Source organism: Falco naumanni, chromosome 5 (genome assembly GCF_017639655.2).
Source record: "Falco naumanni isolate bFalNau1 chromosome 5, bFalNau1.pat, whole genome shotgun sequence".
In the NCBI taxonomy this organism is placed as follows: Eukaryota; Metazoa; Chordata; class Aves; order Falconiformes; family Falconidae; genus Falco; species Falco naumanni.
Window position 1 is genome coordinate 71,836,558 of NC_054058.1, and position 22,576 is coordinate 71,859,133.

At 53.0% G+C, this 22,576-nt stretch overlaps 2 protein-coding genes and 1 non-coding gene across 5 annotated transcripts; 2 read left to right on the forward strand and 1 right to left on the reverse strand.

Moving 5' to 3' along the window:
- Positions 1-274: 274 nt before the first annotated feature.
- LOC121089614 (calumenin) lies at positions 275-17,413 on the forward strand. Of its 3 annotated transcripts, none has more exons than XM_040596978.1 (7): positions 275-356; positions 5,603-5,839; positions 10,423-10,616; positions 13,715-13,881; positions 14,209-14,269; positions 15,002-15,201; positions 15,520-17,413. In XM_040596978.1, the coding sequence occupies exons 2-7, from the start codon at positions 5,619-5,621 to the stop codon at positions 15,622-15,624; spliced, it is 948 nt and encodes a 315-aa protein (XP_040452912.1). In that variant the 5' UTR covers positions 275-356; positions 5,603-5,618; the 3' UTR covers positions 15,625-17,413. The 3 variants fall into 3 exon arrangements, with proteins under 3 accessions (XP_040452912.1, XP_040452911.1, XP_040452910.1); XM_040596977.1 differs by having other exon boundaries at positions 291-362; XM_040596976.1 differs by lacking the exons at positions 275-356; positions 10,423-10,616 and adding an exon at positions 10,159-10,352.
- Positions 17,414-17,969: 556 nt separating this feature from the next.
- On the reverse strand, positions 17,970-21,474 carry OPN1SW (opsin 1, short wave sensitive). Its single transcript, XM_040596975.1, has 5 exons — positions 21,110-21,474; positions 20,502-20,670; positions 19,890-20,055; positions 19,114-19,353; positions 17,970-18,455 (listed from the first exon to the last, which is right to left on the reverse strand). Exons 1-5 carry the CDS (start codon positions 21,453-21,455, stop codon positions 18,333-18,335), a joined length of 1,044 nt encoding a protein of 347 aa, XP_040452909.1. The 5' UTR covers positions 21,456-21,474; the 3' UTR covers positions 17,970-18,332.
- Positions 21,475-22,504: 1,030 nt separating this feature from the next.
- Positions 22,505-22,576, forward strand: TRNAP-AGG. The gene has a single exon. It is a non-coding gene; the product is annotated as a tRNA-Pro (tRNA).

A 22,576-nucleotide genomic window follows, 5' to 3' on the forward strand; every position in this document is an offset into this window, starting at 1 on the left:
GCGGAGGGAGGAGGTGCCCAGGTGGGCAGGGCCGCCGGCCGGCGCGCGCGTGAGGACGTGGCGCTTTCCAGCCAATCGACGTCTGCGTCCCTTGCGGAGGGAGGCGGGGCTGCGGCGGGCGGAGGGGGCGGGAGCGAAGGGGCGGGGAGGTAGGCGGGAGGCAGCGTGGAGGCGGGAGAACAGACGGACAGACGGCGCTGTAGACCAGTCAGAGTACTTAACGTAGAGTCGGGGAGGTGGAGCGACGCTCTGATTGGCCGACACAGAGCGAGCGCGGGGGGCCGTGCGGCGTGGCGCGGCGCCTACTTCCGGTCGGCAGAGAGGCTGAGGAGAGCGGGCGGCGGCGGCGGCTCCCGGTAACGGTGAGGGACGGGGCCTGGCCCGGCCCGGCGGTGCTGGGGGGGGGGCGCGCCTTAGCCCGGCAGCTGGTGGGGGCGGTTCTTAGGAGGGAGCAGCGTCCGTCTCGCTCTGACGGCCCGTCACGGGGGAGCGGTAACGTGGCACCGGCTGGGCTGGGCCTCGGCAGCCTCGGGCCTGGTCGCCATGGGAATCCAGGGCGGGGGTGCAGCAGTGTTGCTGTGTGTCCCCCAGGCCGGTCCCGTTCGCGTGGGGCTGCCTTGGCGGCGAGGACTGGGGATGCCCGTCGACTCCGTCGTGGCCCCGGTACCAGCCTGTGTAACGGCCCTGGTGCCCTTGCGGGGTGGGGGCTGGGGGAAGCCTCTTGCTGGCGCCTCCCCGTGCAGTCTGGGTCTCCCTGCAGCATCACTGGGAAACGGGCGGCTGCCAGATCCCAGGGAGAAGGAGCTTCCATTCTCATACCGCACCCCCGAGGGCCTCAGCCAGGGTCCGGTACCAGGCTCCTGCTGCCCGTTCCTCCGTCAGTACCCCCAGCCAGGGCTGCATCCTGCACTGGGATGACTGGCTGCAGCGTTGCTGGTGCTGAGCTGCAAGGGGACCCACGGTGTGAGGAAGTGTCGTCCAAGTCCATTTGCCTCTTAATTCACTGTTAGCAGAGCTCCAAGCTTTCAGGCTTTTCTTTTGTGGATGAGTGACTGTTTTGTGCATAAATTGCTTCTTTCTCACCTGTTATTTAGCTCCTGATAAAATCATGCAGGCCTTGGGGAACAGAGTGGCAATTCCTCAATCGCTGCTGTTAATTATGCAGCAGGGCAAACATTGGCAATTGCTTATTGGAAGGGATACGCTAATGAACCCAAACCAACTCAGATATTCGACATAATCCTTTGTTATCCACACAGTTGTGTCCACTTGCCTTTTGACTTCGTGGTGTCTTGTACTGGGCTGCTGTTTGTCACAGTCACCCTTGTAACATGGAGCTCTGTCAGCAGTGTGCGGAGGTGACCTCCTGGTCTTCCACCTGTGGGTAAGGACCAGGTTTGCCTGTCAGCCCAAGGCCACTGGGGGATGGGATGAATCCCCTGAAAAGCCAAAATAGAGACTTAATTTCCAACTTTGAGCTAATTCTGTTGTGTTTTTTTTTCTGTGAGCCTAGCTGGACTCCAAGGTGGGAAATGTGCTTCCAAAGGGGTTTCTTGCTGTCAGTCTGCTTTGAATATTGCTGTAAAAACTAAGCCCAGCACAGAATCCAAAGTTCTTCCATCAATACCGCTGCAAAACCAACCAGAGTCTTGACTTCCTCTTCTAGCCAAGGTTCCAGGAGACCCTGTTCTGAGGGAATATCTCCCAACTCCCCACCGCTAATTGCTGCATCTGATTTCCCTGTGGTTCACCACTGAGACCCTTTTATTTAGGAGAACAGAGAACTGTTGCCAGCATCCCTTCCCGTAGCGGTTTGTGGTTTGCTTAAGTAGCTGGGGAGAGAAGAAGGGTGTGTGTAATCAAGCTCGAAGCATTGTTTTTCACAGAACTGTGAGCTCTGAGGAAAATTTGGGGGTCAGTACTATTGGTAGAGCAGCTGTTGGTCAGCAGAAGTTGTTACTGATGTGAATTATTTATGAATAATGGTTGGGGTATGGGTGGGGTTTTTTTGTCTCACCAAGCACTAGAGCAGCATCTTTACTTGTAGAGTAAGGTTCATTGCTTCCCTGGCACCTGGCCTGATGCTAAGATATGTGTTTGAGGTCAGATTGTCCTTTTAAAATCACCTCCAAATGGCTCATGGCCTCTCTCTGTGGACATTGTAGATAAAATCATGGTATTTACACTGATTCCAGGTCACCCTGTGCTTTAGTCCAGATTGCTCCCAGGATTAGCAAGAGGCTGGTCCGTTTTGGGCAGGTCCTTGGTGCTGGGATGTGCTCCAGCTGTGCAAGAGTCTGGTACTCTGTGTAAAAGTATATATACAGAGTTCCTCTTAAATAATGCTTGGGGTATTCTCCTCCTGAGGTCATGGCAGCACTGGATTGCATCAGAGGTAGCCAGGGTTCGAGGATTTTTCACTGGGATCGAGCTTGGATCATAACTGGCTGGGCGGGTGTTGCTTTTAATCTCATTTGCTTTCTGGTCTTCCTGTCCCCAGGAGGATGCAGCTTTTCTTCCCTCAGCTGATGTTGACTACAAGGTTCATTCCATGTGGTTGCAGACTGGTAGGAGCTGTGATTAAATCTTTCTGTGGTGATCTGGAGAGGCGAGATGCAAGGAGGTGGGGAAGGGAGGAAGTCACCCAGCCCTGGGAAAATCCCTGGGGGTGGTTCTAGGTATCCTTCATGTCATAAAAGCCATAAGGGAGTATTAGTACATTTAAAACTAATAAAGTGTAATGAGGAGGTGTTGTCTGTGATGTGCTGGAGAACGATTAGGAGGAGAAAAGCCACCTCTGTGCTGGCTGAAAGGATGGATGCTGCTCTCCTGGCAGGGCTACTGCAGAACTACTTCCACTCCCACCTTCCTCATCATCTCCTCATCCTGTGCGGTAGCCCACGGGCACTGTGCAATGCCTCAGGATCATCATGGGGCTGGCAGCGCGATGCCATCCATCTCTGCATCCTTGCCTTGTGCTCCAGTGTGGTATGCTGTCAGCAGGAGCAGTGTGAAGTTCTGCATTCATGGGGCAAGCTGTTGGCCCTCTGCAGCTCGGTGAGAAGTGTTACTGCTTTCTGTGATGTCTATTTTATTCTAAACTCAGATATTTTTGTGGTGGTGTTATCTTGATATTCCTTCCATGAGATGCAGGGGCTGAGGTCTGTGGGATCCTGCCTCTAGGATGGGATCAAAACCCTGATCCTCCAAATGTCTGGTATAACAGGGTAGCATGGGTTTACACCAATGGCTTGTGTTGCAAAAATTATTTGTGAGTTGAGGAAAGCTTCTGTTCTTCCAGCTTTTCCATCCATTCCAATGCTCTAGCATGCACATGTCTTTTTCCTTCAGCTGAACTATGCCCAAGCTTCCCTTTTATTTGGACTAATTAATGGCTGAAAGCCCAAGGCATCATTATGCATTTCCCATGTACAAGACCAGAATCCACAGCCCAAATCCCTCATCCCTTCCCGCTGCAGATCACTCATTCTCCCTTCGAGAGCCACACATTGGCAGGTACAGTCATGGCAGTGGGACTCTTCTTTCTTCCCCTGCTGCCCAGCAGAGTGGTTTCCAGCTTTCTTGACAGGAAAACTGGCAATGCTTTCACTTCTTTGGGGTTTGACTTCTCTCTTTGCTCACCGGCTGCTGCTACCTTGCCTCAGCCCTGAGGTTGGCCTGCCTGCTCCTGGGACAGGAAGGACGGCTTTGCCATTGCTGTGTGCAAGGCTTTTCTTCCTGGGGACAAGGAGCAGGAACATCACCCCATGCCAGGCAGGGTTTCTCTGAGCACCGAGCTGCGTCCTGCTCCCTCTTGCCCCTCGGGTCTGTGGCAGTGCTGAGCCCTTGAGCTGCTAGCCTGCAGTAGCTGCTGGCAAGCTCCACGGTGGGAGGCATTCCCTTGTGCCTCTCCTGGGGACAGATCAATAGATTGGAGCAGCCAAACCCGCTCTGACTCAGCCAGCAGAACGATGACCTTTAGGGCAAAGCAGCTGGGTGCATTGTCGGTACCTGACCTGGTTCAGGTTCTTTTAAATTGATATATTTTTTACTTTTTTTTTTCTTTTTTTCCTGACACCCCATTCTGCAGGTAACACCCAGTTGCTGTCATGCTGTCAGTGTCTCACCTCACGCTGGTCTTCCTTGGGCCCTTCATCTTGTGGGTTCATACCCTGATGGCAGGGCTGTTGTTGCAGGGCGTGCAGCTCTCGGACAAGCAATTCCTTGCCAGCTGCAAGGATGAGCTTCTTTGACAACAGGCTTGACTATTTATATGATGAGTGTGACCCGTTTTTGTCTCTTTTTGTGTCCTCTGAGTGTGAATATGGCTTTAAGCACAGTTATGGTGATGTTAAAGATCAAACAACTCTCAGTCTGTCTGAGAACTTTTTATTTTGTGGGGCAAGTGGCCTGCTGCCATCACCAAAGGGATTCATGTGGTCCAAACATTGTACAGATAAATCCTTCGGGCATTACAGGAGGTGGTTTACTGGATTCATTGCCCTGCTGCATACATAGTCTTAAAAAAAATAGATAGAATGGGTCCCTTTCTGCTATTCCTTTCTAATCTCTGCAAGTAATTTTAGTTCCATGGGTTCTTTAACTTCTGGTTTCTACAGAGGAAAACTTTATTTTATAAAATTTTTGGGGCAGGACCGTGCTGGTGGAGTTCTGCCTGCATAGGGAGAGTAAGGCAGCTTGATCCTACTGCTGGAGAGGTGGGGTGGCATGCTGAAGAATACGTGTATTAGTTAGTTGATTTAAATTTAGATTAAAGAGATCAGGATGGGGAAAACTGAGAGCCTTTTTTGATTGCAGAGTACGGCTCTTGTGCTTTTATCTGGTGTTTTCTACTCAGAGGTGTGCTGCGACTGTCCCAATGCTGTGACATGTCTGTGTGCGCACTGGACAGACAATCTGGGTGATAAATCGCCACATCCTGAGCGTCTCTGTCATCATGTGCATCTGTCACCCGCTTGGCAATTGGAATCGGGTTCCAGATGGGTGTAACAAGCCTGATGGGACTTGAATTAACAGTGAAATATGTGTTGGCAAGGCTTCCGTCCGCATCAGGGTATGGGAGATCCTGGAGGAGTGTCTGAAGCTGTTGGGTAGACAAGGTACCTCACTGGGAAGGAGTTTTTTTGTGGGAGGGAGTTGGGGAATTGGGCAGGAGGGTGTGAGAGCAGAGGGCAGTCGGCATGGCTGGCGACCAGCTTGGCAGGGGCCTCGCAGGCGATCCACTGGGCGCATTTGCAATGCATCCTTCGCATTCCTCACCGAGCAGGCTCTGCTTCCAGCAAGCGCAGTTGTTGCTCTCTGCCGTATGGAGGGGCTCGGCTGGGGCTCACAGCACGGCTTTGGAAACAGGGAGCTGCTCCCTGTGTTAACAGGGTTTCTGCAGGCGCCATGGGATTCAAGGATCGTTTTGCCCTGATAGTCTGCATTCACTCATGATTTTGCCCCAGTAGTTTATATTAATTTATCAGCTCTCCTGTTTTGGTGTCAGAGTTCTGGTTTGTGACCTGGAACTGGCAGCATGCTGCTGCAGTGTCCCTGTTGCAGGGTGAGCTCCAATTCCCGTTCTCTTGCTGTCACATAGGTGCTTCCAAACCACCATGACCGTCCCTCAGCTCCTGCTGTGCCTGTCTCTCTCCATGCTCTGCATCTCAAGCAAACCCACCGAGAAGAAGGACCGCGTTCACCATGACCCGCAGCTCAGCGACAAGGTCCATGATGATGCGCAGAACTTCGATTATGACCACGATGCTTTCCTTGGCGCAGATGAGGCCAAAACCTTCGATCAGCTCACACCAGAGGAGAGCAAGGAGAGACTCGGGTAAGAAAAAGAGCTCAAATAAAAATCAAATTGAGAGAGAGAACAAATCCATGTGGTGCTGTCCATAAAAATCACCCCAGCATTCATGTACCGTTCTCTTGCACCTCAGATGGCAGAGCTAGTCTCAGCTAGAGCTTTTTAAATGTCATTTTTAAGGCAGCAGTAGCTGAAATTTAGTGACCAGCACAAGTGACGGTGACAAAGTTACACAGCACATGTGCAGTTCCCATCACTGGAGATGGTCTCAGCCTGCAAGGTCACCTTGAATTATTCCAGTCATGCACACTTGCTTCTAAGCACTAAATACTCCCCAAAACTACAAAGTATGAATGAAAATAGGTGTCTTTTGCTTTGCTGTACTCAAACAGTGCTAGATGAGCTTGCCAGTCACCAGTTAGGGCTGGAATCCGAAGGCCCATGGGATTAGCTGCATTTTCCCGCCATGTTATTTTTCCTAGTTGAGAAGCAGCTGGTTGCTGTGCCGAGTCCCAAGTTAGCGAAAACAGAGCATCTCTTGCAAATTTAATTTCTGCTTTGTTGCTTTGCCTTCTCTGCCACCTGCAGACATCAGAACAGGGTGTTTATTAGGGACGGTCCGTGCTGGCCCTGGCAATCTCCATTCCTTGGCACTATAGCATGTGCCTTTGTGCATGTGGCAGCAGCTGCCGGCACAGTTGTTCATATTGGGCTTAGAAAGGCTTAAAACTTCGGAGGCTCAGCCCAGACGAGACATCTTCAGAGGCTTGTGGGCTGCGCTTCTGCCTGGCACCTCCCTGGTGAGCTCAGCTTTGCTGCTGGGACAGTTCTCAAGGTGTCAGGCTGAAGGGCTGACTCGTGATGGTCCAAGTTGCCTATTAATTCTTCGGCTTTGGGATTTTTTTTCTTTCTTCTGGTTTTGAAGACAGCAGGCTTTCTGCCTCCTGCCCCAGAGCAATATCTGAGCGCCTGGATGGGCTTTGCTCACTGGCGTAGCCCTCGGTGTAAGAGCTGAATGTCTCCACCTTGCACTACAGTTGGTGGAGCAGCACTTGCTGCAGACCATGATGAAAATTGTTTTTTTTTGGTAGGGAGGAATAGGTCTCCTTGATGAGAAGAGAAAGCTTAACCACATCTAAGTGCTCAGGGAGGTTCTGCCTAGAGTGAAGTAAACCAGATAGATACAGTTGGGTTTGTGGGGCAGGGTGTTGCCAGGCTGTCACACGTACTTTAGCACCCATATGGACCATCTGGGCTCTTTAAACTAGAAAAAAAACCCTCTTTGGACCACTAGATCCATTGTGGTGAGGCCCTTGTCAGTCTGCAGGCTGCAAAATTGGATGAGCCGTGTGGCTTTTTGTGAGGGAAATAGTTTGGAGAGAATCTCTCCGTTTCCACTCAAAGCAGGAGTGAATGCAAAGGAGAACGTGCAGCTTTGCTCTGCTTCTGCAGAGAGCAGAAGTACACTGGCGATCCTCCTCCCCTGCACTGTTTTCCTGACCCGTAGGCTTTGTCATGGCTCTGCATTTTAATTTCATTGTTCTGCTGAGTTATCTACTGGAAAAAGCTGGCAGTGGAAGCAGGGCTGGGGTAAGAGTTTCCACTCGGATGTTTTAACGAGGCCATTTCAAACTGCTTTGGCCCTTGACATAAACCAGCTTTTTTTTTTTTTTAAGTCGGAGGCAAATTCATCACACTTTCCCAAGCCTGAATTGGTTTGATAAACTTGTTATGAGTGCAAAATTGGGTAAATTATTTTTTTAATGACTGTTGTGCTGTTGAAAGGACTGTGTTCTGGGAGAGAGCACTGGCTCTGTGTTTCATGACTCTGTTTCTGTACAGCTCTTCTCACCCCCCTGTTTTCTGGGGCAACCATGATTTCAGAACAACATACCATGTTCTACCTTGTTTTTTCTTTAAAGGCTGCTGAATTAGGGGAATGCTCAGTTTCCTGGAAATAGCGCTGAGCAAACAGGATCCCCTCACTTCCCTAGGATGGGCGAGTAAGAAAGCAAAGCAGCCTGTCAACTCCAGCTGCCAGCCATCACAAAACATCTGGTACCCCTGCCAGCCCCTCCACACACAGGGTTCTGTGGCATTGTGTGACAAACTATAGGTTTTTTTTTTAATTAAAATTTACAGCTTTTGTGGCTTCTGCCCTGGGAAACCAGCCTGTGAGCATCAGGTTTTGGCACTAAGCCACCAAACCAGCTGAAGGCAGAGGTTTAGGAGCTGCCTAAGTGTCCCTAGCAGTGCCCAGCTTGCCCTGAGCTCCAGGTGGGGACAGAGTTTAACTTTCTTTTAAAGCAATCAAACAGGGAAACTTCTCTAATTAAAACTGAACTTCTGCTGCCCCACCTAGAAACCTTTCCTGGAAAAGTTGCCTTGGCTATCTACTGATGCCGGCTCCAGTTCTTCATTCCAGTGTTTTTTGTAGGTTTTTGTGGTTCCCCTGCCCCCCCCCATTTTTCTTGTGATGGCTGTGAGCCGTGCCAATGCCTGAGCTCCATGTGCTTCACAGCTCGGCTGGTGGCCGATTTCTCTTCCTTGGCTGAACAGATGAAAAGTGGTTTTGTACAAGATCTGCTGCTGCCCAGATCTTGTCACTTGACTGCTCTGCTGTGCTGCTGCCTCATTTTGCTGACGCTGTGGGGTTTGGTATCACAGAAATCTTTTTAATAAGGCTGTGATGGTCCAGATTTTATGGTTGGGGAAGCAGCTGGGGAAATTTCTAATGGGATCTGGTCCTCAGAGGCCACTTTGTGATAAAGCTGGGGAAGGATGATCCCTGCCATTCCTGGGAAATGAGCCTCCAGCCAGCCCAATCCTAGACTCTTGTGTTTGCCGTTTAATCTCTCACAAACAAAGCGTGAGGTTTTAGCCTGCACAGTGCCTTGTCACAGGAGAGCATTGTGTGCTCTTATGGTGGGGTCGTTGTCCTGCTTTCGAATGTCAATGCAGTATTTAAAAAATTTAATTGTTTCCCTGAAATAGTGAGTATTAAAATGGGGCTGTAAAATGACTCAGCCCTCTGGTATGTGGTGCATGGTTTGCGAGCTGCCACCTGCAACAGGTGAAGTATGGCATCGAGCTGAAAGACTCTTCTGGAACTAAAGCAAATATTTTTACCAGTCTTACCCAGCTATCCAGCTTTTCATTTTTAGGAACATCCTTTGTGCCACAGAGGAAATCGTGGCTTTGCATTTTAAAAGCAATTATAGAACAAAACCTGGGAACTAAGTGCAGGGTGGTTCTGGTGTCCCATCTGTTTGTTGAGGCTGGGTTTGCACTCTGTGTTTTGCTTTGCATCAAATATTTGGGGAATTAGTAGTCTTTGTGATGACTTAAAACACTTGTCTTTTTTAATTCCTCACATTAGCATGCGTGAGTTAAGAATTACTGAATTTAAAGATAACTGGTTTCATATTGAACGTTCCTGTTAAAAGGAGGAAAAAAAAAAAGATCCCAGTTCACAGAGCAAAGCGTTTTGGGCTATCATCCCTGGCTTTAATTGCCTGGCACTGCCAAAGGGAGTATAAAACTGAGAATTCCCAGCACTAAGCTTGAAAGGCAATGTGTGCTGTGCCTGCCCTGCGTCGTGCAAACATTGCGGGTACTCCTAGAAGTAAAACGCGAGGAACAGTGAGGATTAAACAGCCCAGCTCCCCCTGACTGTGCTGCCTTCCCCTCCCCGAGGCTCACGTGCATCTGCCTATGGATCTCTGCATTCCTCCTGGCTGCTTTTCTTCACAGCTGCTGCTAAAAATAAAGAAGGCACGCAGCCTTGCACTGTGCTTTATAAACCCCGCATCTCTGGTTTCTCCCTTGGTAAATGGGGAGTATCCTTCTCTGGTGGGAGCTGATATCGACATCAGTTTCTCGTTGCTGTCCTCTGAAGGTTTTCTCTTCCTTGCTGGGCTTGGGCGTGCAAATAAGCCAAAGCTCGGTGTATGTATTCCTTCACCAGGCCCAGTCTTCCCACTTTTAATGTAAGTATGTGTAAGTGCTTAACTCCCTGCATGCCATCAAGGGAGTTAAGAAGACACACAACTGGGTATTTCCCAAGGTCTAACAAAAAAATGCTTTCCCCCTTAGGGCAAATTTGTGTTCCTGAAGAACACAAAACTTGAATGGCCCAAGGGTGAGCAAGCCAGTGTTTTGGTGGCTAAACCATATGTTGGTTTTAAGGACAACCTGTCCCTGTGGTTGCGTTACTGGGACCTGGTGTTGAACACCTTGACTTGATAACTGCAGTAGCCCACCACCGGTTCTAATGCTCTGCCCGGTAGAACTAGAGCCTTGTTTCCTTTAACTCTTGCTGGATTTTTCTGCATTTTCTACAGAAAGATTGTAAGTAAAATAGATGAAGACAAAGACGGGTTTGTAACTGTGGAAGAGCTGAAAGACTGGATTAAGTTTGCACAAAAGCGCTGGATATACGAGGATGTAGAGCGGCAGTGGAAAGGGCACGACCTCAATGAGGACGGCCTCATTTCTTGGGAGGAATATAAAAATGCCACCTACGGCTACATCTTAGGTAGGTCTCTACTCTTGGGATAAAAACTTTGCGGAGCTGGCACTTGAAACTTGCTGTTTTGTTTTTGTAGAATGATTGTAGATAAGATAGACACGGATAAGGATGGGTTTGTGACGGAGGGGGAGCTGAAAGCCTGGATTAAGAAGGCCCAGAAGAAATACGTGTATGACAGTGTCGAACGGCAGTGGCAGGAGTTTGACATGAATCAAGATGGATTTATCTCCTGGGATGAGTACAGAAACGTGACATATGGCACTTACCTCGGTAAGGGGCAAGGTGTCCGATCTGGTGGTGGGCTCTAATCAATAAAGCAGAAGTGTGATGGAGCAGAGCAGGAGCTCTCCACTCATCCCTAAACCCTTGGATTTAAAAAAAAAAAGTCTCCTCCCAATTTACCTTCTGATGGTATTAGTGAAGGGTAATCTAAGGAGAAAAAATAAAAGATGTGGGAAAAACCCAAAGGTGAAGTTTGCAATCAGTGTGCAGCTTATAACTCTGCTTTATTGATGCACTTAATTGTGAAACTTGGCTTCAAACTCAGTTGTGAGCAATAATGTGATTAAAGGCACACGGGGTAATGTTTTTCTTGCCTTCTAGCTTTTGAATTTCAAGCTACTGGTGGCATTTAGGGCCTGCAGAAAGACACCAACTAACCTGTGGCTGTAGAAGCCACATTTTTCTGGGTATCTGCACCTTTCCTAAATGTGTGAAGATTGTTAGCAAAGAGTCTTTTAATTGCTTTGCAAAGTCCTGTGTGCATATCTCACTTTCTACAGTTGTCCTGGCAGTAGCTTTAGACCCCAGAGCTTGTACATTTTGGAACATAAGACAGGTCAGCAGCCCTGTAAGGACTTAAACACCCTGAGGAGTGAAGTAAGAAGAAGCTCTTCTGGGCTTAAGATGTTAGAAAAATACCAGTTCCTCTGCCAGTTGATCCCGCCTCCTGGAACACAGACATATATGGTATGATGAGCTACAGCTTGAAAGCATGAAATAAAGTTTAATTTACTAAATATTTCCAAAGATAGTCATATGCTCTGCAGAACGTATGGAGGCTGTTGCCTCTTGGTTCTGGCTCTTTTATTGAAAGAGTAGGTTGAAGATTGAAGTTTGCTGTGCTGGTGGCTGGGGAAATCGGCCCCCCAGGACCCCATTGGTTCTTACTGAGCTTTCCAGACCCTCTTGGGACTGGGGCAGATCTTTCTAAGCTTGCCTTTTCCATTAGTAATGTAATTCCTGAGATCCACAGAAAGCCTAGCCTATCTGCATGTTCAAATTCAGCTGTGAAGGGGGAGCAGAGGTCCTAGGAAGGCTTTTATCACAATTTTGGAGTCCATGCAGTGGGATTTATGACCTGCAACTGTAGAAAAATTTTAAAAGAAAACACAAACCTTTATTGAGGAAAAACCTTAATGAGAAAACCATTCCTCAAGCCTAATTAGTAAGAGAGGGGAGTGCCTGGCCCCCGTGATGGACGATATGCCATAAAGAGCTCACCAGCCCAAGCTGGGGACCGGTGCTTGATGCCGAGTGCCCTTGGCAGATACTGATAAAGCCTTTTATAGCGCTGCTCCCACATGCTTTTGTCCTTACTGAACGCTGGGAGGATCCCAGCAACCCCACTCCCACAGCCACGCTGCCGGGCTCTAGCCAGCAGAGCTGTGCCTGCCTAATGCATTGGCTCCATGCTCCTTATTTCAGCAGCAATCGCTTTTCCACAGCTCCATTCTGCTGAAATATTCTTGTCCCTTACACAAGATTCTCCCCTCCCTTCTCTCTCTGGCTGGAAGTGCCTCAGGAGAGCTTGATCCATAGCCAAGAGGCCGGACGATCCCTTAATTGAGTTAAGAACATCCCTCTCCCGGTGTGTGGTAGCCGAGGCACCACCCTCTGTTGCTGCTCTACGTAGTATTTAAAAAATGCTTGCTTTTTGTCATCAAAATGAAATGCTGGGTTTGTTGGTCTTTGGTTTTTTTTCCCAACTTCAGTACTGTATTAGTCACTGAGTTGCATCCAGTACTGTAATAAAGTAGCTCGGTGTGCACCAGCTGTTTCTGTGGATCGAAATATATTTCCATAGGGAAAGCAAGGTTAAGTGATACATATCAGAGAGCTTAATCTTAAAGTGAAACTCCCCTAATAACTACCTTAAAAATTACATAATAATTTTATTTTCCTCTTGTTCGTCAGTTCCATCAGACTTGCTTGTCACCACGGGTGGGTTCTGAAACCAGACATGCTTGTGTATGTTCTGCTTGTATTGGGAAGATTAAAAAGTTGCGCTCGTGCCTTTGCTGCCGGCAGCTCCCGAGCGATTACCCAGCTCTCCCCGCTCAACCTGCCTCATAAAGTTTCACTTGTGCCACCGAAGCCAGGGACTAAAATGCAAAACAGTTTTGGGTGTGTTTAACCCTTGTTAAACAGTCAACTTGCTCGGCACTCTGCTGCTACCCACCTGGTTAAAGCTCATTAAAGCCACTTGGCCTGAATGGCAGAATCACCTGTATCAAAAGACACTGCTTTTTAACTCGGACTCACTCTGCTTGTGCCAGCCAACACTGATCCTGAGGATTTTGTTTGCTCTGTCTGAGCTTTTGGTGTATGCCACTTTTCGAGGTGAAAGCTTGGGAATAGAATATAAACCTTAGTCTTAATTGTGCCCTAGAGGTAACTTAAAATAAAATCTTCTTACAGTCTTATATTTAATGGTTGGCTAGCACTGAGGCTTGTATAGAGCTGCTTAATCCCCTGCCTTTTGTCCTGGATGTAAACAGAGAAGGGAGGGAGCCTTTTTTTAGACCAGGCCTGGCCCTTGCTTAACTTGACCCCACAAGGATTCAGCTACGTCCTCCTCTATTGATATTTTTCTATAGGCTGACAAACAAAGCTGACTTTGGTATCCCAAAGCTTATCTATAGCTGTTGGCATAGCTGTATCTAGTGGCCATATGTGCCCAGATATTCCCACTGCGGCGGGCACTGCGTGATGTTTTGCTGGCTTTGAAGCGGCCCCGGCAGCGGGGACCAATATCCCCTTACACATTCTCCTCCAGAAATAGCTTGGGCTGAGCCTTCGGGCCCGCGCCAGCCAAAAAAGCCCTGATCCCTGTCTCCTGGGGGCATCTTCTCTGGGAACAGTGATATCCCACGGCCACTGGCAGCTCCTCCTCTTCCTCCTGGCAGAATCGGTGCGGGAGAGGCACGATGGCCACAGATACCTAAAATTCAGGCTGCTGTGGTGAAGAGTTGGGAGGTTGAGGTTGGGTTGAAGAGGTTGAGGTTGGGCTGGGTTGGTGGTGACCATGGGGCATCTCCCCCCCAGCCCGAGCTGACCCGGGGCGCTGCCTCTTTTTTTCTGCCCAGATGACCCGGACCCCGACGACGGGTTTAATTATAAGCAAATGATGGTGCGAGATGAACGGCGCTTCAAGATGGCTGACAAGGATGGAGACTTGACTGCCACCAAGGAAGAGTTCACCGCCTTTCTGCACCCCGAAGAGTACGATTACATGAAAGATATAGTTGTGCAGGTGGGTCTGCTGCAGCTGGTGATCTTGCGTGAGACAGTGGTGTTTATGGCAAAGAAGGAGGTGGAGAGGGCTGGAAATCAGGCTTTTCACCAGTAGCAGTCCTGCAGTGGGGTGGCCTCGAGCAGGTCAAGCAGATGTGGGTCAGGGATGGCCAGAGGCAGAGAGGATTGGCCTGTCTGTGTGGAGCACAAAAACCGGCTTTTGGGTTTTTTTTTGAACGTGTAGATGGCACCCTCATGCTTGCTGGGGCTGGATCAGTCCCAGTGAAGGGGTTGCTGTGGGGGAGAATTGCTCCGAGCCCAGCTAACCATCCTCTCCTGCCTGCAGGAAACCATGGAGGACATCGACAAGAATGGGGACGGCTTCATTGACTTGGAGGAGTACATAGGTGAGACACCAGTGCCTCACGCCGTGTCCCCTTTGTGTCCCCTCCTTGCCCTGTCTGGCAGGAGCAGCTGCTGGCATGTGCTTTCTCATCCCTGCTCCTCCTCCTGGAATTTCATTATCTCTCTTAACTTCCTAACTTTAGACCTGCCCTGCTCCTCCGTCCTCGCTGTGGGATTTCTGGGTTAAATCCCTCACCGGTGACAGGCCCTGGGTGCTCAGGGTGGGACAAGCAGCTTCCAGGCCCTCCGAGGGAAGGGAGCATCTGCTCCCATTCCAGGATTGTCCGCTCTTGAACGCGGCGGGGGCTGCCTGGCCCTGCCTCCTCCCTTGGCAGCGGTGGGACACCCAACAGCTGCCCTTTTTAACACCCCTTATCTGAAATGGCAAGCTTCGGCGGGGAGAGGGGCGGCGAGAAGCACGTCTGGCTCCAAAGTATGTCAGGAGAAATGCCGCCTGCTTCTCCAAACTGATTTGAAGCAGCGCTGTCAGATTTTGGGTGGGAATTTAGGGAAATAAGCGTAAAAGCTGTCCTCAAAGATGGAAAGGGCAAGCTCTTGAGAGGAGGACAGGGGGGCCTCGTCGTTATGCTCTTGGAAGCAGCAGCCCACACGCCAATCCTGGGGTCTAACCGGGTGCAATCCATGCTCCTGTGGGATGGGGGAGGCGTGCACGTGAGTCCCACCAGCATGGGATCTGGCAGAGGGGGTGTGCAGCCCGGTGCCGTGCCTTCCAGGTGACATGTACAGCCACGATGGGGACGCTGATGAGCCCGAGTGGGTGAAGACAGAGAGGGAACAGTTTGTGGAGTTCAGAGACAAGAACCGCGATGGCAGGATGGACAAGGAGGAAACCAAAGATTGGATCCTCCCTTCGGATTATGACCACGCTGAGGCAGAAGCACGGCACCTCGTCTACGAATCCGACCAGAACAAGGTGGGAACCTGCCGAGAATATTCCCCCTGCCCGATTCCCTGCTGGAGCTGGGCCCACAGCCTCTGACTTGACAGCTCAGAGAATTTCCTTTCCCCAAGGATAATGCAGATGCCCTTTGAAACGGCTCAGCACGTGCCTTCATTAAGCTGTTTAATTAAGAGGTGCCTGAGCACGCGCTTCCTACAGTGGTTTGGCTCCTCCTGGGGCAGCGCGCTTCATCCCTTGGAGGGTCAAGTGGGCTTTGCTGGAGCTGGGAAGGAGAGGAACGGAGCCGCCGTGGGGTAAATAATCGGAATTTCTGTCTCTGCTCTCTCGCAGGACGGCAAGCTGACCAAAGAGGAGATCGTGGAGAAGTATGACTTGTTTGTGGGGAGCCAGGCCACAGACTTCGGGGAGGCCTTGGTGCGACACGATGAATTTTAAGAGCTGTACAGAGAAAGCCGTTTCTTAAATAATTTATTTTTTACAGTTTCTGGGATTATCGTAAGAAACATTTTTCGCTACTGAGACTGTTATTTCAGGCGATGAGGTGAAACAAAACAAAATATCTCTTCCCGTCCTTTTTTTTCCCCCTCCTCTTCCTTCTTCCCAAAGGGATGGGGACTCGCTGGTCTGAAAACCAATTCTTTTATTACGACACTTTGTGGGTTGTTTTGGTTGGAGTTTTTATCAGATTTTCACATTTTCACTTTTTCACATTTTATGGTCTTAACGAGTTCTGGTTTATTTTTGTATTTGTTTTCGTTCCATATGAAGTGAAACATGTATCCTGACAAGGGTAGAGCAATGGCAACGGTTCCCCCCTTGCCCTGCCTCGCTCTCTCCCCCTTGATTTGTTGGTATGTGCTCAGCTCTGCTCTTTTAAAATTACAATTTAAAAAAAAATAACCAACAAAAAACCCCCACCACCCTAGAACAAGCCAGAGAACAATAGGGCCAAAAGGAAAAATAAAACCAGAGGTGAGTCATGCTTGTTTTAGACTGGGCTTTGCAAATCCAAACACGGTTCATCTGTCCCGTGGGGAGCTGTGCTCTCAGCTCCGCGCCTCTGGCAGGATTTGCAGGCAGCACTTGCCTGCGAGCTGCCCGTGCTTCTCCTGGCTCCCGGGAAGAGCTGGACTTGCAAAAACCCCCTAAAACGGCAGCAAAGCCTGGCCCGTCCTCCTGCCGCGTCGCCTCCCGGTCAGGCGAGCGCTGCAGGCTGCTCCTTATCCAGAAACGGGCGCGGGTGCTCCCTCCGCCAGCCCAATTAACGAGCCTGTTAATTCACCAGAGCCCCACCGGTGCAGTGAAACTGATGGCAACTCGAGCCGATATAGTTTCCCTCTCTGTCAAAACTGCTTGCACGCTTCTGCAGCCCTGGGGCCTCGCTCAAAGTGCCTTTTATCACCCCAAAAATGCCACGAAGGAGGAATGGCGAGGCCAGCGCCTGGCTGGGCACGGGGGGATGCTCGCCGTGCTCCTGTCGCACCCGTAGCATGTCATTGTTCTTTCTGGATTTATTACTAATAATTATATTTTTTTAGTTTTTTTGGTCTTTTTAACCGTGCATTCGCTGCTTCGCCCAGGGACCTCTCGATTCCCTCTCACAGCCCGCTCACCTCGTCCCTGCACGCTCGGCCAACCCGCAGCAACGTGGATCCTGCTCTGGTGGCATCAGGCAGAGGTTGGTGCCAGCCACCCGCACCGAGGTGGGAAAAACACCCCGGCTTCTCCCTAAAATCGGTCTCCAAGGGTTAAAAGCGCGGACTATAACGTATATATACTCCTCGTATTTCATGTACCTTTCATAAAGTAATGTTTTTGATATAACTCAATGGGTAATTGGATAATCCCGCGCCAGACCCGTGCAGTGAATGCGCCTTTGGCGCTCACAGACTGAGCCGAAGGGGAGCACTGGGGAAGAGTCACCGACGTCCCCAGCTCCTTCCCCCCAACACCAAAGCCCTCGGCAGCTTCGGCACGCTCTGCTTTCTCCACCCAGAAGGACTTGGAGCTCGTGGCTCCTTGGCGTTAACAACTTCAGACACTAATTTTGGTTCCCGGCGCAGGGTTTGCCCCGCGTTCCGCCCCTCTCCCCGCCCCACCGTGTTTATTTCTCCAGTATTTCTCCTCTCGGGATGATTTAATTTTTATCAATCTGGTGTAAACGGCGCTTGGCGGCCGTGCCGGAGGATTCTGTGGCTCAATAAACCTGTTTACATTCACCCCATAAGGCGGTTTGGGGGCTTTGCTGTGCGACTCCTGGCCCTCGCGACAGAATTGCTCCAGTTTTACCCCCAGAAATATGATGGGGGGTGGGGGTGGCCCTGCTCCGTGGCACGGTGCTGCCTGGATCAGCCCCTGGATCGCTCGGGATGGGGATAACTTAATTTGGAAGTGTTTACGTTTCCCGGGAAGGGCTGACGCAGCCCTGGCGGCCCCCCGGCATCCCTCCCCCAGCACAGGGCAACCCCAGACCATGGCTCCCCTCTCGCCATGGGCATGTCCCAGGGGGCTCGGCCAGGCCCCCTCCCTGCCCCACAAGTTGCACCCCAATCCCGGCACCCTGTGCCCTCGGGGGGCTGGGCGTGCGTGGGTTCTGGTTGAGTCCTGCCCTCCTGTCCCTGCTGCCCCACTGCTGCAGTGTGGGGCCTCAGCCCCATGGATGTGAGCCCAGCACCACCCTGACCCTGTGGATGGGAGCCAGCCCCACAGATGGGAGCCCAGCACCACCCTGACCCTGTGGATGGGAGCCAGCCCCACGGATGGGGGGACTCAGCCCCACACTAGCCCCATGAATGGGAGTTCAGCCCCACGGATGGAGGGTTCAGCACCAGCGCAGCCCCATGGGTGAGGGGAGGGGCAGCATTCCACCCCCCTGCCCCACCACTGCTTGTGTGTCCTGGGCAGGACAAGGAGCGGGGTCCTGCAGTGGCATCACTGTGGGATTACAGTGCCGTGGGGCTGAGCCACCCGTCCCCACCGACACGTAGACTGGCTCGGCATTGTCTTCAGACTGTGGTGGTGGTTTATTGTCCCACTCGGCACCTACATTCTAGGCTGGCCGAGGGGGTGGCCCTGGAACCCTGGGGCAGCTCCAGCCCCATAGCGAGGACAGCCAGGGGCCTGGGGCAGGTGCTGGCGGCTCTTCAGCTGGGGCTGACCTGGCTGGAGGAGACGGACGAGACCTCCGTCCTCTGGGCCGAGCTGGAGATGTCAGACTCATCTGTCATGGGCTTCCCACAGACCGTCTCCATGATGCAGGCGCGGAACTGTGGTGACGGGAACGCAGCCAGCTCAGCCTGGGGAGTCCCACATGTCCCCTGTCCCCATCCCCAGGACTGTCTTCCCATCCCTGACCCCGTCTCCTGTCCCCACGGATATGGTACCCACAGCCCTGGAGATGGCCCTGAGCATGCCCAGGTGTCCTCAGGTGTCCATCCCAGTCCCTGGGTGTCCCTCATACCCCATTGTGCCCCATCCCTGGGAGGTCCCCAGTCTGTTGGCACCAGGTGTCCCTGGTCCCTGCTCCATCATCGTCCCTAGACCCTGGGCATCCCAGGATGACCCTGGTCCCCATGTGTCCCTGGTTCCCAAATGTCCTTGGGCACCCTGAGATGTCCCCAGTGTCTGGGTGTCCTTGGGCACCCCTGTGTGTCTGGGTGCTCCTAGGTGTCCTCAGTCCCTGTGTGTCCTCATCCCCAGGTGTCCCTCATCTCTGGATGTCCCCAGTCCACTAGCATCTTTGGTGCCCAGTCCCTGGTCCATGGCCATGCCTTGTCCCTGTGCATCCCTGAATGACCCTGGTCCCCATGTGTCCCTGGACATCTTTGGTCCCCCGATGTCCTTGAGCACCCCTGGATGTCCCCAGCGCCCACATGTCCCTGGATGGCCCTAGTGCCCCCATGTCCTGAGGTGTCCCCGGGGCACCTGTTTGTTCATGAAGCAGTAGATGATGGGGTTGTAGACGCAGGCGCTCTTGGAGAAGAAGGCAGGGATGGTGACCAGGCGCAGGTCAAGGCCGTGGTTCCGGTTGTTCACCATGTACATGGCCAGGGCCGCGTAGGGCACATAGCAGAGGCAGAAGGAGCCCACCATCACCACCACCATGCGGGACACCTCCCGCTCTGCCTTCTGCGTTGTGGCCGACTCCTGCTGCTGCGCAGCCACCTGTGCCCGAAGGAGGGGGTCAGGGGCCCTGGCCAGGCCTCCTGTCCCCCTGCCTGCCCCCCTGCCTGGCCTTCGGTACAAGCAGCCCTTCCTACTTCCACCCCTCCTTCCCTACGTCCCTCCAGCCAATCCTCCATCCTGATGACCCTCCACCCCTCTTTCCCTCCCTCCCACCCTCCCTTTGGCCATCTCTTCTTCCTCCCTCCATCCTTCCACCCCTCCATCCCTCCATCTTGCCATCCCTCCATCTCTCCATCCCTCCAGCCAATCCTCCATCCCTCTCTCTCCTTCCCTTCATCGTGCCCACCCTCCACCCCATTTCTCCATCCTGCCATCCCCCCACCCATCCCTCCGTCTCTCCTGCTCTCCATCCCCCTTTCCCACCCTCCCTTCAGTCATCTCTCCTTCCTCCCTCCTTCCCTCCCTCCCTCAATCCCACTTGTCGTTGTCCCCCAGCCCACTGCCATCCTCCCGCCCTCACACGTAGCGTGCGCAGCCCCCATGCTCCCCGTGCCCGCCGTGCCCCTGGGACTCACAGCCCGCAGGGCGCTGAGCAGCTGGGAGTAGGAGAAGATGATGAGGGAAAGGGGCACGATGAAGCAGAAGATGAAGAGGAACCAGGTGTAATATTCGCTCTTGTACTTGGTGCCCACCGTGTACCAGTCAGGGCCGCAGGAGCACTGTAGCCCCTCGGGCACGTACCTGCAGAGCGCCCATGCTCAGCCCCTGCTCCATGCCATGTGGCACCCGAGTGGCACCCCGTGACACACCTGTGCCTCCTCCATGGCACCCCGTGACACCCCCATAGCACTGCTGGGCTGCTCTGCACCCCATGGCATGCCCGTGGCACCCCCATGGCACCCCTGTTCCACCCCTGCATCACCCCCATGGCACCCTATGGCACTGCCAGCCTGCTCTGTACCCCATGGAACAGCTGTGGCACCCTTGTGGCACCCCATGGTGTCCCTGTGCCACCTCTATGGCACCCTGTGGCACTGCCAGGCTGCTCTGCACCCACATGACACCCCTGTGGCACTGCTGGGTGGCTCAGCACCCACCTGGGACCCCCATGGCACCCCCATGACCCCCCCACCTGCCGCTCCAGGTGTTCAGCACCCTGCCCGCCCCTGCCCACGGCCAACCCCCACCTGCTCCACCCGAAGAAGGGGGGGATGGCGACACCGATACCGATGACCCAGGTGGCCACTACCACCATCAGGGCATGCTTGGAGTTGAAACGGAAGTTGCCAAAGGGTTTGCAGATGACGATGTAGCGCTCAAAAGCCAGGAAGGCCAAGGACCATCCCGTCACCAGCCCTGGGGAGGGACACCACCGGGACCTCAACCCATGTCCCTCATGAGCCTGCCAGACCCCGGGGGTCACCTCAACTCCTACAGGTCCAGAAAGCCATGGTGGTCAGCCCAACTCCTATAGCTCCACCAGACCATGGTGGTTACCCCAACTCCCACAGCCCCAGCAGACCATGGTGGTCACACCAACTCTCACAGCCCCACCAGACCATAGTGGTCACCCCAGCTCCTCCAGACCCACCAGACCATGGTGATCACCCCAGCTCCCACAGCCCCAGCAAACCATCGTGGTCATCCCCACACATAACCCCACCAGACCACGGTGATCACCCCAACTCCCCCAGCCCCACCAGACCATGGCGGTCACCCCAACTCCTGCAGCCCTACCAGGACTGGTCAGCCCTACCTCCAGCCCCACCAGACTGCAGTGGCATCCCCCACCTACCTCCAGTGGCCCCCACAAAGCCCTCCAAGGAACACATGTGCTTGCCAAATACAAAATAACCCTGGGAGCTGGAGACAAAGACAGTGAAGACACTGAAGATGCAGGAGATGAAGCCGCTGAAGGAGATGTTCACCAAGATGTAGTTGAGAGGTTGCCTCAGCTTCTTGTACTTGACGGTGACCACCAGGACGATGGCGTTGAGAGGGGTTCCCACCAAAAAGACAAAGCCCATGAAGGCGGTCTGCAGGTAGAACGCCCACAGTGGGGCAATGTGATACTGGGGACCATCCCAAGGTCCCACTGAGGACGCATTCTTGAAGAGATAAAATTCCTCGTCACCCGACATGGTGATGGGGCTGGGGGGGGTGGGGGGACATGGTGGTCCCCTGCCCTCCCCCTTCTGATATACCCTGCCCAGCCCCAAGCCGCTTAAGAGCTGAGGGAGGGATCAAGGCTTCATCCTTGGACAAACTTGGGGATTAGGGGGGCTAATCTGGGCTGAGACCCTAATCAGCCTCCCTAAGCTGGGCCGAGCCGATTGCCAGGGCTCCTGGGCGATTTGGGGGGGACATAAGGGCCCCTCCCCGGCCCACCTTGGGGTTGGGGGGTCCCCAGGGATGCAGAGGGGACCCCAAGCTTTGTCCTGTTGACACTGAGATGTCCCAGCCCAGTGTGGCCTGGGTTGGTGCAGGGGGGAGGTTTGGGGTCCCCCAGGGGGGCATCTCAGGGGAAGGGCAGTGCTTTGGGGGTGCAGTGCTGGGGGTGCACTGATGAGGGGTCTGCAGAGGCGTGCAGGGCTGGGGGGTGCTACACTTTTGGAGTCTGTTGTGGGGGTGTGCACTGCTGAGGGGTGCATGGTTGGGGAGTGCACTTCTGGGGGTGCATTGTTGGGGGGTGTGCACTTTTAGGGGGTGCATTGCGGAGGGGTGCATGGTTGGGGAGTGCACTTCTGGGGGTGCATTGTTGGGGGGTGTGCACTTTTAGGGGGTGCATTGCGGAGGGGTGCATGGTTAGGGAGTGCAGTTCTGGGGGTGCATTGTTGGGGGGTACACTTTGAGGGGGGCACATTGCGGAGGGTGTGTGCACTTTTGGAGGGGGGTGCATGCGTGGAAGGTTCATTGGGGGGTGCATTGTGTGGGGTGCGTGCATGGTGGGGGTGTGCGCTGCTGGGGGTGCATTGTTGGGGGTGTACTGCTGGGGGTGCATGGTGGGGGGATGCATGGCTGGGGGGTGCATGGTTGTGGGGTGCGCTGCCAAGGTCGCGGGGCTGTGCTCATTCGGTGGGCTGCCCAGCCAGTGGTGCCCCCCGTGCCCTCGCCCCATCGCAGCCCCCCGGCCACCGGCGCTGGCCGCCACCCACCCGTGAGTAGCGGGGGGGGAAAAAGGACAGCGAGTGGCTCGTTGGTCTAGGGGTATGATTCTCGCTTAGGGTGCGAGAGGTCCCGGGTTCAAATCCCGGACGAGCCC

What these genes read in the sequence shown, in the direction of transcription:
- LOC121089614 (XM_040596978.1), top strand. Translation starts at nt 5,619, where the DNA reads ATGACCGTCCCTCAGCTCCTGCTGTGCCTGTCTCTCTCCATGCTCTGC. An exon ending in GACATATGGCACTTACCTCG is followed by an intron (nt 10,617 to 13,714) that starts GTAAGGGGCAAG and finishes TTTTCTGCCCAG; the next exon opens with ATGACCCGGACCCCGACGAC. An exon ending in TGAAAGATATAGTTGTGCAG is followed by an intron (nt 13,882 to 14,208) that starts GTGGGTCTGCTG and finishes TCCTGCCTGCAG; the next exon opens with GAAACCATGGAGGACATCGA.
- OPN1SW (XM_040596975.1), bottom strand. Translation starts at nt 21,455, where the DNA reads ATGTCGGGTGACGAGGAATTTTATCTCTTCAAGAATGCGTCCTCAGTG. An exon ending in TGCTCAGCGCCCTGCGGGCT is followed by an intron (nt 19,354 to 19,889) that starts GTGAGTCCCAGG and finishes CTTCGGGCACAG; the next exon opens with GTGGCTGCGCAGCAGCAGGA. An exon ending in ACTGCTTCATGAACAAACAG is followed by an intron (nt 18,456 to 19,113) that starts GTGCCCCGGGGA and finishes CCGTCACCACAG; the next exon opens with TTCCGCGCCTGCATCATGGA.